The sequence below is a fragment of the Chrysemys picta genome, chromosome 2, assembly GCF_011386835.1.
Source record: "Chrysemys picta bellii isolate R12L10 chromosome 2, ASM1138683v2, whole genome shotgun sequence".
In the NCBI taxonomy this organism is placed as follows: Eukaryota; Metazoa; Chordata; order Testudines; family Emydidae; genus Chrysemys; species Chrysemys picta.
Window position 1 is genome coordinate 168,397,281 of NC_088792.1, and position 15,214 is coordinate 168,412,494.

At 52.1% G+C, this 15,214-nt stretch overlaps 1 protein-coding gene across 24 annotated transcripts in view; it reads left to right on the forward strand.

Annotated features, from left to right (window-relative positions):
- LOC101935566 (glutamate decarboxylase 1-like) overlaps positions 1-15,214 on the forward strand; it is a 99,924-nt gene that overhangs the window by 45,335 nt on the left and 39,375 nt on the right. For 21 of the 24 annotated variants that reach the window (XM_065584810.1, XM_065584812.1, XM_065584814.1 and 18 more), the window contains one exon: positions 15,069-15,141. In XM_065584810.1, coding sequence (XP_065440882.1) covers positions 15,111-15,141 — 31 coding nt within the window. In that variant the 5' untranslated portion in view covers positions 15,069-15,110. Of the gene's footprint in view, positions 1-20; positions 15,142-15,214 lie in introns of those variants that run through there. The other 3 variants (XM_065584813.1, XM_065584808.1, XM_065584819.1) reach the window with 3 other exon arrangements.

Here is a 15,214-nt window from a genome sequence, read left to right on the forward strand (position 1 = left end):
GGGTCCGGAGGCATGGGGGCTGCCCGAAGCGGGTAGCGCTCGGGCAGCTCGGCTCTTAAACAGAGCCGAAGAGTCAGGGGAGGAGCAGAGCCGCCATTTTCCCGGACGTGTTCGGCTTTTTGGCAATTCCCCCCGGACGGGGGTTTGAGTGCCGAAAAGCCGGACATGTCCGGGAAAAAGAGGACGTATGGTAACCCTAACATAAATCAGGGATTACAAGGAATTATATTGGGGATGTTCTATGGCCTGTGCTATATGCAAGAAGGCAGATTAGCTGATCACAGCAGTCCTTTCTGGCCTTAGATTTTATTAAGTTCCTTAGAGCCATAGTGAATGCAAGTATGTAAGCATGCAAGATAAGTGAAAATTTCAGGGTGAAAAATTAGGCTGAGATTGGATGAAGGAGTTATTCTCTCTCTCTCTCTCTTTGGCTTTAGAAATCATGATGACTTTTAGATTATTCCTATTGCCACAATCAGTTTTAGTCTGTTCTTGGAAGAATGCCTTTTATAGTTTGTTTTTTAGGTGTGTGCCTTTTATGCATTAAGGGATTGTCTACATGGAGAATGTATGTGAATTTACATCACACCAACGCATGCCACACACTAACTAGCCATAACTTTTAGTGCACAGTAGTGGGGTCCCCAGGGCCAATTGGCGTGTGGCATACCCTCAGCTTGCCATGCATTAAGTCTCAGTGTAGCCAACCCTTAGTTATTGCAACTCCGTTGGCAAGACCAAGTGAGTTCTACTATGACTTCTTCATTGCACACTGTAGTAGTTCCGGGGTGGGGCTCGTCCCTTCCTGGGGCGCCTGGGAGCCAGGCCGCCCCGCTTCAAAGCTAATAACTGTTCAGGGCTCAGACCTTTGGGCAGGGACTGAGCACACAATTAACAGTTCAGGGCTCAGGCCCTTATGCAGGGAGTGAGCACACAAGTAACAGCCCCGGCCCTGGATCAGGGCGGGGCAGCAAACCAATAGTCAATCAGCGGCCCAGGCCTTGTAGCAGGGGCTGGGTCAGTCTGTGGTAGCCCAGGCCCTAGGTCAGGGCGGGGCAGCAAACAAATAGTCTGTCAGAGGCCCAGGCCCCTTAGGCAAGGAGGAGGAGAGACTGCCACCCGGCATGCGGTGGCAGGGGGGGAACACAGGCCCACAACTCCACTGTGTTCCAGCCCAGGGCCCTATCCACAGCAGTCCGTCTGCCGCGCAGTCAGTGGGGATCCTGACCGCAACACACTGACATGGGTTCGGGGTCTGCTATCCCCGGGCCACTTCCCATCTCCTCCTCCATGGGTACCTGTCCATCCTGAGTTTCGTCTACCGTGTCCCAGATCATGGGCTCCTCCGGGCCCCGAGCACCAGGTAGGTTTGTCGCTCCCTCTGGGCCCTCGGTGGGGGGGAAGCTCAGACCTCTCCTCAGGATACCGGGCTCTCGGCAGGCTCGGCCAGTCCTCCTCTGGATACCGGGCTCTCGGCAGGCTCGGCCAGTCCTCCTCAGGATACCGGGCTCTCGGCAGGCTCGGCCAGTCCTCCTCAGGATACCCGGCTCTCGGCAGGCTCGGCCAGTCCTTCTCAGGATACCCGGCTCTCGGCAGGCTCAGGCCCGCGGGAGCTCGGGCACCATCGTCTGTCCTCTCCCACTGCCAGCCAGCTACTGAGCGCTGTGGCTTGGCCTTTATACTTCCTGTCCCGCCCCTTGACTTCCGGGGGGCGGAGACAGGCGGTGGTGGCTCCGCACACTCTGGCGGCTGTTCTGGCTCGTCCCTTCCAGGGGCGCCTGGGAGCCAGGCCGCCCCGCTACACGGCCCCCCCCCTCAAGGCTGGCTCTCGGGTACCGGGGCCAGACCCTTCCATACCTCCTAGGCGGGAAAGGAAGTCGGCGTTCGCGTGGTCTCTCCCAGCCCGATGGCGAACGGTGAAGGCATAAGGTTGCAGCGCTAAGTACCACCGCTGTAGCCGCATATTATGGTCCTTCATGCGGGCCAACCACTGGAGAGCAGAGTGGTCGGTAACCAAGATGAAAGGGGCTCCTAGGAGATAGTAACGCAGGGTGTCACAAGCCCACTTCGCGGCTAGGGCTTCCTTTTCCACCACCGCATAGTTCTTTTCTTGGGGGAAGAGCTTCCGACTGATGTAGAGGAACGGATGCTCTTCGCCGCCGACCTCTTGGGAGAGGACCGCCCCGAGACCCACCTCCGAAGCGTCGGTTTGCAGGACGAAGGCCTGCTTAAAATCGGGGCTATATAAGACTGGCTCTTGACAGAGGCTTGTTTTGAGGGTTTGAATGGCTTCGTCACACTCGTGGGTCCAGACCACGTGCCGGGGGCTTTCCTTCGTCAAGAGCCCCGTTAAGGGGGCTGCGATCGCCGCAAAGTGGGGAATGAAGTGTCGATAATACCTCGCCAGCCCCAGAAACTGGCGTACCTGCCGTTTCGTGGTGGGCGGGGGGCAGGTCGCAATGGCCTGCACCTTGTCCACCAGTGGTTTCACCTGTCCGTGTCCAATAGCATACCCCAGATACTTAGTTTCTTGTCGGCCGATGCAACACTTCTTCGGGTTGGCTGTTAACCCGGCGGCCCGCAAGGACCTCAGGACGGCTGCGACCTGCTCTAGATGGTTTTCCCACTGCGGGCTGTAAACGACTACGTCGTCCAAATAGTCTTGGTGGGGTTGGAGGAGGCGGTCCATCAGGCGCTGAAACATGGCCAGGGCCCCGTGGAGGCCGAAGGGCATTCGGGTAAACTGGTATAGGCCCGTAGGGGTGGCGAACGCAGTTTTCTCCCTGGAAGTAGGATCCAGGGGGATTTGCCAATACCCCTTGCTGAGGTCCAGGGTCGTGATGTAATGAGCTCCTCCTAACCGGGCCAACAGCTCGTCTATCTGGGGCATGGGGTAGGCATCGAACTTGGAGATGGCATTTACCCGCCTAAAGTCGATGCAGAACCGTTGGGAGCCGTCGGGCTTTGGTACCAACACGACTGGGCTTCGCCACTCACTGTGCGATGGTTCAATCACCCCCAGGTCCAGCATCGCCCGTACCTCCTCATCCACGGCGCATCTCCGGTGATATGGCAGGGGCCTGGTCGCGCCGCGAATCACCACCCCCGGCTCCGTTTGGATCCTATGGTACACCAGGGAGGTGGCTCCCGGTTGGTCCGTGAAGGTGTGACGGAAGGCTCGTAGGAGGCACCGGGTTTGCTTGAGTTGTTCCTCCGTCAGGGTCTCCCCAAGTTGGGGTTCCTCAGGGTCCCGGGTATGGGCTACCTTGGGCCCTAGCTCAGGCTCTGGTGGGTAGGGGTTAATCAAAAGCCCTTCCCGTTCCCGCCAGGGCTTGAGCAGATTGATGTGGTACCGCTGTATCCGCTTCTTCCGATCGGGCTGGTCAATCTCATATGTAACCGGGCCCACCTTCCGGACTATCTCACATGGTCCTTGCCAGCGAGCCAGAATCTTCGACTCACTGGAGGGGAGAAGGAGTAATACCCGGTCTCCGGGTAAAAAGTCCCGTGTTTGGGCGTCCCGGTTGTAGGCCTGGGCTTGCGTCTCCTGGGCGGCTTTCAAATTCTCTTGGGACCGGTCCCCAGCCTGCTTAAGACGCTCCTGGAGCTGGATCACGTACTTTAAGAGGCCCTGGGCCGGTGAGGGGGTTTGCTCCCAAGTTTCCCTCACTAGGTCCAATAGGCCTCGCGGTCGACGGCCGTAGAGCAGTTCGAACGGCGAGAAGTTCGTCGACGACTGGGGGACCTCTCGGCCCGCCAGGAGCAAGGGTGGGAGTAGCTGGTCCCATCAGCGAAGGTCCTCCGGGGGGAACTTACGGAGCATGTCTTTTAGGGTCCGGTTAAACCTCTCGACCAGCCCGTCTGTCTGGGGATGATAGACTGACGTTCGCAGTTGCTTGACCCCCAGAAGCTCACACACCTGGCGGAGCAACCGCGAAGTAAAGTTTGTCCCTTGATCTGTGAGGATCTCGCGGGGTAGGCCGACGCGGGCAAAAATCTTCACCAGCTCATCGGCGATGGTGCGGGCTGTAATGTTCCGGAGGGGAATTGCCTCGAGGAACCGGGTAGCATAGTCTAAGATCACCAAGATGCATTGAAACCCTGCACTGCTCTTGGGGAGGGGCCCCACCAGGTCCATGGCCACGCGCTCGAAGGGCGTCTCAATCAGGGGCATTGGGACCAACGGGGCCTTGGGAGTCCGTGCTGGGGCGGCCAACTGGCAGTGCGGGCAGGAATTACAGTAATTCTTCACCTCCTGGTACACCCTCGGCCAGAAGAAGCGTCCCAAAATCCGGGCCAGGGTTTTCTCGTGACCGAGGTGTCCAGCCGCGGGGATGCCGTGGGCCAACTTCATGACGGACTGTCGATGACACCGGGGAACGAGGAGTTGGGTCCGGGTCTCCCCCGTGTGGGGGTCCCGCTCGACCCGATACAGGCGGTCCTGCCGTAACTCAAAGTGTGGCCACTGGGCCACTCGACCGGGGTCGAGGATAGTCCCGTCCGTCACGGCAAATTGTTTGTATACTCACTGAAGTGTGGGGTCGGCCCGTTGGTCCTGGCAGAAGTCCGTGGTGGGCGAGGAATCCGTCGCCGCCCCTGGGGGAGCATTCTCTGGTTCTCCAGCCGAGCTGGTTGGCTCGGGGGTTTCTCTCTCCTCTCCTTCGCTCTCGGGGGCCTCCCCTTCTAAGGCTGGCATGGCCCGCGGGTCGTCTCCTGCGTGCCGGCGGAGGATTGCTGGAAACTCCGGCCAGTCCCAGCCCAGGATCACGGGGTATGCCAGTTGTGGGGCGAGTCCCACCACCATTGATCGGGTGACCCCCTCGATCGTCAGTTGGGCCCGGGTACTCCGGTAGGGCCGTATGTCCCCATGGATGCACTGCAGGCGTATTTCACCCAATCGGGCGTCCGCCGGGGGACCGAAGTGTTGGCGGACTAGCGTCTGTCCGCAGCCCGAGTCGAGGAGGGCCACCGTCGGGTATCCTTCAATGACCACCGGCACGGTGATCTTAGCCGCTTGGGAAAGACGGGCCTGAGCCTCCCCTGCACAGACCCGACCAAAGGTACACTCCAGCCCTGGGCAATCCCGCTGGAGATGGCCGTACTCCCCGCAGGAGAAACAGGGCCCCAGAGTTGCCCGTCCCGTCCGGGGCCGACCCCCAGGGAGAGGTCCCGGCGGACTTTGGTGGTCTTTTCGCCCTATGGGGGTCGGGATCCGAGCGGGTTGCCCGGGTGCCACCGGGACACGAGTCCAACCCTCGGTTTCACGGGAGGAAATCTGTAAATCCGCTCGAGCGGGTGCCCCTTTCTTCTCGGGGGTAGGGCGCTCCGCCCCTGGTGGGGCCACTCGGAGTCCTGGGCCTATCGGCGTGTCAGCCGCGAGGAAGTCCTCCATTAGTGACACGGCGGCGGCCAGGGTCGCTGGTCGGTGGCGGAGGACCCAGGCCCGTCCCCGTGGTGGAAGAACATGGGTGAACTGCTCTAGCAGCACCTGTTCCATTACCTCTTCTGACGTTCGGTGCTCGGGCTGTAACTACCGCTTGCAGGTTTCCCGGAGTTCCTGGGCCACCTGCCGAGGTCGGGCCCCCGTGGGGTAGGTCAAACCGTTGGCGGAAAGTCTCGGGACTCACATCCAGGGCGTCCAGAACGGCAGCCTTTACTTGGCTGTAGTCTTGGGCGGCTTCCACCGACAGGCCTCGGTAGACCATCTGCGCCGTCCCAGTTAGGTACAGGGCCAATATGGAAGCCCATAGCTCCGGGACCCAACCGGCGACAACGGCCATCCGCTCGAAGGTGACGAGAAAGGCTTCAGGGTCATCGCCGGGTACCATTTTCGTCAGCCGGATCGGGGGGCTGGGTTGCGTAGTCCCGGCTGTGCCTCCCGGCTGTGTCTCTCCGTGTCGGGCCAGCGCCGCTGCGAGTTGCTGGAGACACTCCCGCTGGAAATCCTGCTGCTGGGTGACCAGGTCTTGCACGAGCTGGTTCCGTTGAGTTCCAAGCTGCTCCATGGGCTGCTGCTGCTGTTGCAGCTGTGCGGCCTGCTGCTCCTTTTGCTGTTGCAACTGGGCCGCCTGCTGCCGCTCCTGGGTTTTTGTCACCAGGGCCAAGAGCTGGGACAGATCCATCTCTCGGGAGGGGGATCTTTCTCCCCCGGCCCCTCTCTCCCCGGAGTCGAGAGTTCGCGCCCACATCCTGGGCGGCTGACTCCTGCCTGGCTTGCTACGTGTAGTAGTTCCGGGGTGGGGCTCATCCCTTCCTAGGGCGCCCGGGAGCCAGGCCGCCCCGCTTCAAAGCTAATAACAGTTCAGGGCTCAGACCTTTGGGCAGGGACTGAGCACACAATTAACAGTTCAGGGCTCAGGCCCTTATGCAGGGAGTGAGCACACAAGTAACAGCCCCGGCCCTGGATCAAGGCGGGGCAGCAAACCAATAGTCAATCAGCGGCCCAGGCCTTGTAGCAGGGGCTGGGTCAGTTTGTGATAGCCCAGGCCCTAGGTCAGGGCGGGGCAGCAAACAAATAGTCTGTCAGAGGCTCAGGCCCCTTAGACAAGGAGGAGGAGAGACTGCCACCCGGCATGGTGTGGCAGGGGGGAACACAGGCCCACCCACTCCACTGTGTTCCAGCCCGGGGCCCTATCCACAGAAGTCCGTCTGCCGCGCAGTCAGTGGGTATCCTGACCGCAACACACTGACATGGGTTCGGGGTCTGCTATCCCCGGGCCACTTCCCATCTCCTCCTCCATGGGTACCTGTCCATCCTGAGTTTCGTCTGCCGTGTCCCAGATCATGGGCTCCTCCAGGCCCCGAGCACCAGGTAGGTTTGTCGCTCCCTCTGGGCCCTCGGCGGGGGGAAGCTCAGACCGCTCCTCAGGATACCGGGCTCTCGGCAGGCTCGGCCAGTCCTCCTCTTGATACCGGGCTCTCGGCAGCCTCGGCCAGTCCTCCTCAGGATACCGGGCTCTCGGCAGGCTCGGCCAATCCTCCTCAGGATACCGGGCTCTCGGCAGGCTCAGGCCCGCAGGAGCTCGGGCACCAGTGTCTATCCTCTCCCGCTGCCGGCCAGCTACTGAGCGCTGTGGCTTGGCCTTTATACTTCCTGTCCCGCCCCTTGATTTCCGGGGGGCGGAGAAAGGCGGCGGTGGCTCCGCCCACTCTGGCGGCTGTTCTGGCTCGTCCCTTCCAGGGGCGCCTGGGAGCCAGGCCGCCCTGCTACACACACCCTTCATGAAGCTACAGCTCAGGTTCCTGACTTGTTCCCTTTCAAGCCTACCTGCAGACAGACAAAACAGTCAGATAATTGTCATGTCTGAATTCTACTTAAACATATAGTTTAAGTTGTTTCAAATCAGTTGCATCTCAGTATAGTTATAAAAAAGTCTTCCAGAGATGTTATCAGTAGATTCATTTGCATAAACTTGTTTCTAAATGTTAGTCTGCAATAGTATGACATATCTGATTACATATCATGTTTATATAAAGTTTATTAAAGAAAAAAACATTGTACCTGTATGTCACAGATTAGGCACACAGATTCAATTAATATTGAAAATATACTCTTTAAAACTTGGTCTCCTATGCACTGGATCATTAAGTGAGGCCTGTTCCTAAGAGGGGACACTACCCCCAAACTATTTCTCCTTCTCCCCACCATAGAAATTATAAGTGTTCCAGATTTCTCCCCCTCCCCCAATTCCTTGGCATGACTACTCTAGAAACGTAAATTGACCTATGTCAGGTCGACTTACAGCCACCATAGCAATTACCACAGTGGTTCATGTCCACACTACCTTTCTTCTGTGTGGATCCTCACCAGGAGAGCTTCCACCAACTTAAGAGGGACAGTGTGGGGGGTTGAGATCCTAGGCTTTCAGCTCCACACGCCGCTACTTGCCACGAGTGCCCCAGACTACAGGCATGGAGCTCCCTGCTGGGAGCCGGCTGCAGCGGGGAGCCGAGAGTTGTGGGGGAGGGCAGCCAGGCTTCCCAGGAGGAGCTTCTGGGGAGCCTAGTCAGCTGGTCTGGGAACCAGGGGTAACCATGCTCTGAGTGGAGTGGGCACAGCCTGGCTGGGAGTGGGACGCTCAGGGGCAGGTGGGTTCTAGCTAGAGCACCCCACCCACCCTGGTGACAGCTCAGCTTTCTTGTCAATTTCAAAGCTCCAGCATGAAGCTGCGAAATTGACAAAAATGACCGCCAACAGCTGATGTAAGTAATGCAGCATCTACACAGACACTGCATCGCCCTAACTACACCAACATAAGCCCTAACACCTTTCGTGGAGCTGGAGTTATTACGTCAGTGTAGTTGGGCACTTACATTGGTGGGAGCAAGGCTACAGCTACACTAACAATTAAGTCGACATAAGCAGCAGATGTGTTCTCAAATTGTAAGTCTCTAGGCATAGTTTTTCATGGGCATGAAGTGAGTGTGCTGTATGAAGACCAGCACCTGCAAAGACTCATAGAAATTAGATGGATTGGTTACCTGAAATCTTAGAAATAATCCTCAATAATTTGGAAGATATTCAAAGTATTTGTCAAACTTTGTCCATGGATATGAAAATCTGTCCATTGAAGCATGAGTTGAAAGTTGAAAGTTAGCGAATCATCCAACTTCTTTTTCTTAGCTGAGATTATAAAAACAGTTTTGAAACGTTTTCCTCCTATGAACAAGTACCTTCAAAAGGAATGAATGCACCTTGCTAAAAGGAGTTGAATTGATTACTGTTGGCTCTAAAGAACTTCAAATATCTCTTTAAAAAAAATTCCCCTCAGAGATTTTATCCAAGCACATTGTTTTGAAAGATTCATTCGCCGAAGCATCAACATTAAGATGTGCCACTGAAAGAGCCAAAGGATTGCCCCCAAATTTTCAAGAATCCATTTCCAGGTACAGCATAGGGCTGGAAGCCAACACGGCAATGCTGATAGCCTGTCACGACAGCACTGCTTCTCGTCCCAAGTAACCCTACCCCATGGTGTTGAGCGTGGGGGGGGGGGGTGGAATATGTGATACAGCATGGCCAGAGGGCAGCAGGAGAGTGATAGAGGGGAGATATGTAAGCCCCAGGATGATGAGAGCCTTATTCCCTGTAGAGGGAAGAGAGGTTGCTATAGATTAATTAGAGCACCTGAAGCCAGTCACCTGATAAAAACCCCCAGCTTCAATCAGACAGAAAAAAAAAAAGGAGTTGAAGCAGAGTGGTTTGGTGTTGGAGCAGAGAGCAGTTTGGAGGAGAGCAGTTTGGAGAAGTGCTGTGGCAGGCCAGAAGACCAAGACCCTAGGTAAAGGAAAACCCGGCTTGTGCAGAGCAGAGGGACTCCACAGTGACGAGGGGTTGGGAGAAACTTGTCCCAGGCGGAGAGAGGTCAGGAAGCCCCCACAAGCTGAAGGGCCGGAAAGGGAAGTGGTCCAGGGGAAAGAATCGCTAGTTCAAGTTGTTTGCCGTTATCCCTAGGGCCCCTGGGCTGGGACCCAGATAGAGGGCGGGCCTGGGTCCCTCCCTCTCCACTTCCCTTCTCTGGGACACTAGTGGGACAGCTGATACCCCAGATCAGGGGTGAGAAACGGCACCCTGAAACCCCCCCACAAGAGGAGAAAGTGCGGGACCCATCATAATAGTGCCAGCAATTTGCCACAAAGAGATCACTTCAGCATAGCAAAAAACAAACAAGCAAAAAACCCAAAACCCCCAACACACTCTACTTTGAGCAGTCACCAAACCACAAATTCGCAAATGTCTTCTGCACGATTCCAACTCTATCCTTGGGCCAGCATTAGCTAGTATGATTAGTTACACTTACACTGCTCTACAGTCAAAATGCTTCTGAAATAAATGTAGTCAAACTTTACTAATTCTGGGTCACTGAGAATGAAAATGATGCTTAAAATTGTTGATTGGCTCTAGTTTTCAAGATATGCTATTGGGTCAGTATATACGACCCTTGACTTGGGAATGGCGGAGGATAAGTGAGTTATAAAGGGAAGGGATCTCAATTTAAACCAGAAATGACTAAAATACATCTTTGACTGGATCTATGGGCCCCACACATATGCTGCCACACTTGTGCAACAAATCTTCGCCAGTGGTTGAACAGGAAAAGGAAATCTATGCCTTTTGCAGTGCCAATGATTTGGAGAGAGCCAACAGATCATACCAGCAATTGTTACTTCTGCATGGTGCCTCCAGTTGGGAAAGGTGTGTCAAAGAAGAAAAAGTGGACTGTACATTATCCAAACATTCCATCAGCTATACGCCCAGTACCCCACGGAGAAGGACTGCCGGTTCCTGATGCACCAGAATCATTCTCACTTGAGTCAGACGAGGAAGAGGATGAAACCTCTGGTCCTGAACCATCAGTGTCACAGGACCCACATTTTCTCCCATCCTCCTCCTCTGAACCACACCTCATAACACAAGGTGAACTGAATGACCTTGTCAGGGATTTGGAACTACCCAAGAGTAAGGCAGAGCTGTTGGGCTCCAGACTACAGCAGTGGAATCTCCTAGCAGGTGATGTTAGGGTTTCCATGTTCCGTGACCATCAAAAGGATCTTGTCCCATTCTTCTTCATGGAAGGTGATCTTGTAGCCTGCAACAACATTGATGGTGTGATGGCAGCCCTCAACATCGTCTGATGAAGAACTTTGTCAAGGCCATTGACAAAACACAAGCAGCTTTCAAGTACCTCCGTGGAAAATTTCCAAGGTTAAGTGAAGCTAAGATAAAGGAAGGTGTCTTTGTTGATCCTCAGATTCGTGAACTTCTTGGAGATGATGCATTTTACCATGCACTGTGTGGCAAGGAAAAGACGGCATTGAAAGCCTTCCAGTTAGTGGCAATAAATTTTCTTGGAAACAAGAAGGCAGACAACTACAGGTTGTTGGTGGAAAACCTCCTCAAGGCATACAAAAGCCTTGGTTGCAATATGTCACTAAAGATATATTTTTTGCACTCTCATCTAGATTTTTTTCCACCGAACTGCGGAGCAGTGAGCGACGAGCACGGCAAGCGATTTCACGAGGACATTGCAACAATGGAGAAATGCTATCAGGGCAAATGGAGCCCATCAATGCTTGCAGAGTACTGCTGGACAGTGACAAGAGATGCTCCATTTAATGAATACAAGAGACAAGCCAAGAAGCGCAGAGTAGACAGTTTATTACTATTCAGTATATACAGAATAGTTTTTTGCCTTTTGTTTCATAATAAATTTTATTTCTATAACCCTTTTGCTAATTTTTAAAGTGTTACATAAAGAGGACAGGTGAAATATTATCATGTAAAGCAACCATAAACACATGAAAAGACCTAGGTTTACAATTTATGATTAAAATTCTACTATCTGCACAATATACATAGACATAAAATGTACAAACTTAAATATCTTAGGAACAGTAGCCAATCAGTTGTTTTAATTGTCATATTTGAATTCAGCACATCAAAATACATAATAAATAGCACATTTTATCTTTGAAGCAGACGACTTCTCAAAAATTGTAGACCAGTGTTATCTGTGATGATGAAATAAAATGAACCCTTCCACAAGGGCATGCTATCCTTTTATACTTTTCTGGAAAAAGATACTACATACAGTAGAACCTCAGAGTCATGAACGCCTCAGGAATGGAGGTGGTTCGTAAATCTGAAATGTTGATAACTCAGAACAAAACATTATGGTGGTTCTTTCTAAAGTTTAGAGCTGAACATTGACTTAATACAGCTTTGAAACTTTACTATGCAGAAGAAAAATGCTGCTTTTAACCATCTTAATTTTAATTAAACAAAACACAGAAATAGTTTCCTTACCTTGTCAATTTTTAAAAAAAAAACTTTCCCTTTATTTTTCTAATAGTTTTTGTTTAACACAATACTTTTAACAGAGTACTGCATTTGCCTTTTTATTGGTTTGTTTGTTTGTTTTTACTGCTGCCTGATTGCGTACTTCCAGTTCCAAATGTGGTGTGTGGTTGTCTGGTCAGTTCATAAATCTGGTGTTCATAACTCTGAGGTTCCACTGTGTTAAAGACACTGCCCAATACAGGAAACAGCAGAGACTATGGCAGAACAAAAGCGCCTCTCAAAGACATCAAACCTAATAAATATGAACTTTGACCATTATATTGTCTGTGGAAGATATTTCAGCAACAATGAAAAAATGTGGTATACGATTATACTGAACTAGAATGTCTAGCAGCTTCCTGTGAATTAGTGGATGTCCGTTTGAGGCAATAGAAATAGCTGCCTGCCAGCCAAACTTAGAAAATGGAGTATATGAAACGCCCTTAATCCCACTTGTTATATTCTTACATATAGCTGATATAAGCAAGTACAGCAGGTGTACTGACTCAACAGAATCGAGTTAAATAAAGCCAGTAATGAGACTGCCCTGGCCATTCATGGGCAGTCCTTGAGTCTCGCTCACCAGTATTGGAACAAGCCTTCATAAGGTAATAACTGAAGAAGTCTATCATCATACATTAGTAGGCCCTACCAAATTCATGGTCCATTTTGGTCAATTTCACAGTCATAGGATTTTAAAAATCATAAATTTCATGATTTCAGATATTAAAATCTGAAATTTCATGGTGTTGTAATTGTAGGGGTCCTGACCCAAAAAGGAGTTGGGGGAGGGGTTGCAAGGTTATGGTATGGAGGGTTGTGGTATGGTTATGCTTATTTCTGCCCTGTTGCTGGCGGTGGCTCTGCCTTCAGAGCTGGGAGGTTGGAGAGTGGTGGCTGCTGGCCGGGAGCCCAGCTCTGACAGCAGAGCCACCACCAGCAGCAGTGCAGAAGTAGGGATGGCATGGCATGGTATGGCCACTTTTACTTCTGCGCTGCTGCCTTCAGAACTGGGCCCTCGGTCAGCATCTGCCACTCTCCAGCTGCCCATCTCTGAAGGCAGCAGCTCAGAAGTAAGGGTGGCATGGTATGGTATTGCCACCCTTAGGTCAGCACTGATGCTGGCGGGGCATTGCCTTCAGATCTGGGCACCTGGCACAGATCGATGGCTGTTGGCCGGCCGCCCAGCTCTGATGGCAACACAGAAGTAAGGATGGCAATACTTTGACCCCCCTAAAATAACCTTGCAACCCCCCCTTCAAATTCCTTTTGGATTAGGACCCCCAATTTCAAAAACACTGATCGCCCCCATGAAATTGTATAGTATAGGATAAAAGCGCACAAAAGACGAGATTTCACGGGAGAAGACCAAATTTCCCGGTCCGTGACATGTTTTTCATGGCCATGAATTTGGTAGGGCCCTGTACATTACCAGGGCTGGCTCTGGCCTTTTGGCTGCCCCAAGCAAAAAAAAACGGGGCGGCCGGAGCGCGGGTGCAGGGGGACCGGCTGGAGGGGGGGAAAGGGAGCGGGTGGGAGAGAGACAGAAGGGGGCGGCCAGGGCTACAGCAGGGGCGCTGCCACGCGGCCCCTCCCGCTGCGCCGCCTCCTGCCGCCTGCCGCGAGGGCTCCGCTCCGGTCGGCGGGGAGGGAAGGAAGAGGACTGCCCTGCAGGGCACTCTAGTTCTCCGTGCCGCCGCCCCCTACAAGGCAGCCGGAGCGGAACAACAACAACAACAAAAAAGCGGCCGTGCCGCCCTAGGATTGGGCAGAATGCCACCTCGAACAATCTGCCGCCCCAAGCACCAGCTTGCTCAGCTGGTGCCTGGAGCTGGCCCTGCACATTACTAATATCCACAATTGCCTGGGCAATCCACCATGACAATGACAAGAGAGTCACATGTAGAATCATGAGAGAGAGTAGATGGGATCTGCTCTGGGATGGACAACTCCAGGATTTTTCATTTCTAAAAAAGTGTTTTGTTTTATTATTTAAACGGCCTGCCTGCAACCGTTCAGTTAGTGGTCTCAACATAGGCTCCACCTACCAGGAGTTGAGTCTCAGTTTCCAATAAAGCAGAAAGTCAGGGGAAGAGACTTTGGTTCTGCAGCCTTAGCATGCATCAACTCTTCTCCCTCTGCATCAAATCTGTTGTCATTTTTGGAGCCTCCAAACTTGGAGACCCATTTACCTCCACCACCTGATGATAGAGTCCCTCTGCTGCAGGACTCATTGTGGTACAAATCTCTACCAGCATGCAGAGTTATACCCTACAAAAACCATCCCCCATTCCCAATTAAGCAGGCAGCTTGTCCTCAGAGAAGTTCTATCCTGGCAAGAAGAGAAAGTGGCTAGCCAGAGAGAAGACTAAGGAGAGACAGTTTCACCACAGTTTCACAAACCTGCGGGTAAGTAGAATGGGGTGGGGCTGACTAGATTAATGCAAGATTTAAGCCCTCAATTATGTCAGATTAAAGGCTTTTCAAAGCATCAAGAGCATTTTCATATAAGATGAATAGTAAGTCCTGTCTTTCTCTGCTCCATTTTAAAAGAGAAACTCATGTTCTAAGCTTTTGAGTTGAAGAAAGAGGAAACCACAAGGAGGAAGTGCAAATGGTTGAGAAGGGTCACATCTGAGTAACAGGTTAGCATTTTCAGGTGAAAAAAAAAAAGATTCCATCTTCAACGGCAGCACTAATACTGGACTGCACACACATTGCTTCTGTTTCTCTTCCCCCACACACAGCAAAATCAATGAGAGAGTCGCATAAGTCCAGCAGAGCAAGGAATTGATCCTACAAGTTCCTGAGCACCCTTGATTCCTATTGAAGTCAATGGAAGCTAAGGGTACTTAGCACCTTTCAAGATTGGACCACAGATACACAAAGTAGTTGAAAATGTTAAAGGGAAATTTTGGTAGGCATACAAACTACTTTAATTATATTAGAGGTTTCTAAGGAAGCCTTGAAAAAGGTGGTTATTGCTTTAAAAACAAACCGGTGCTAGCCACTTAAAAAAGAGAGAGAGAAAAAAATCATACCTCCCCTCCCATTTAGTTTAACTAGTAGGAACGCCCAGAAACTCTGAGCAATAGAAAGAAAGAATATAAACACTAGATAAATCTGTATCTGTGACAAATCAGTTCAGCTGCACATAGGCTTGATGAACACAAGCTTTTGTTTTATTTTTTTTTTGTTTTTTTGTGAAATTGTACTTTTTATTACTCAGGGCATTTTCCTGTGCTGTGCTGTTCTTCAGAGAAGCATAGACATGGATTTCAGGACAGGTGCTAACAAGACAAGTAAGTTCAAAGATGACATTAAATAATCTCTTCACTGAAAGGCTTCATATGAAATGATATATATAAATTTTAA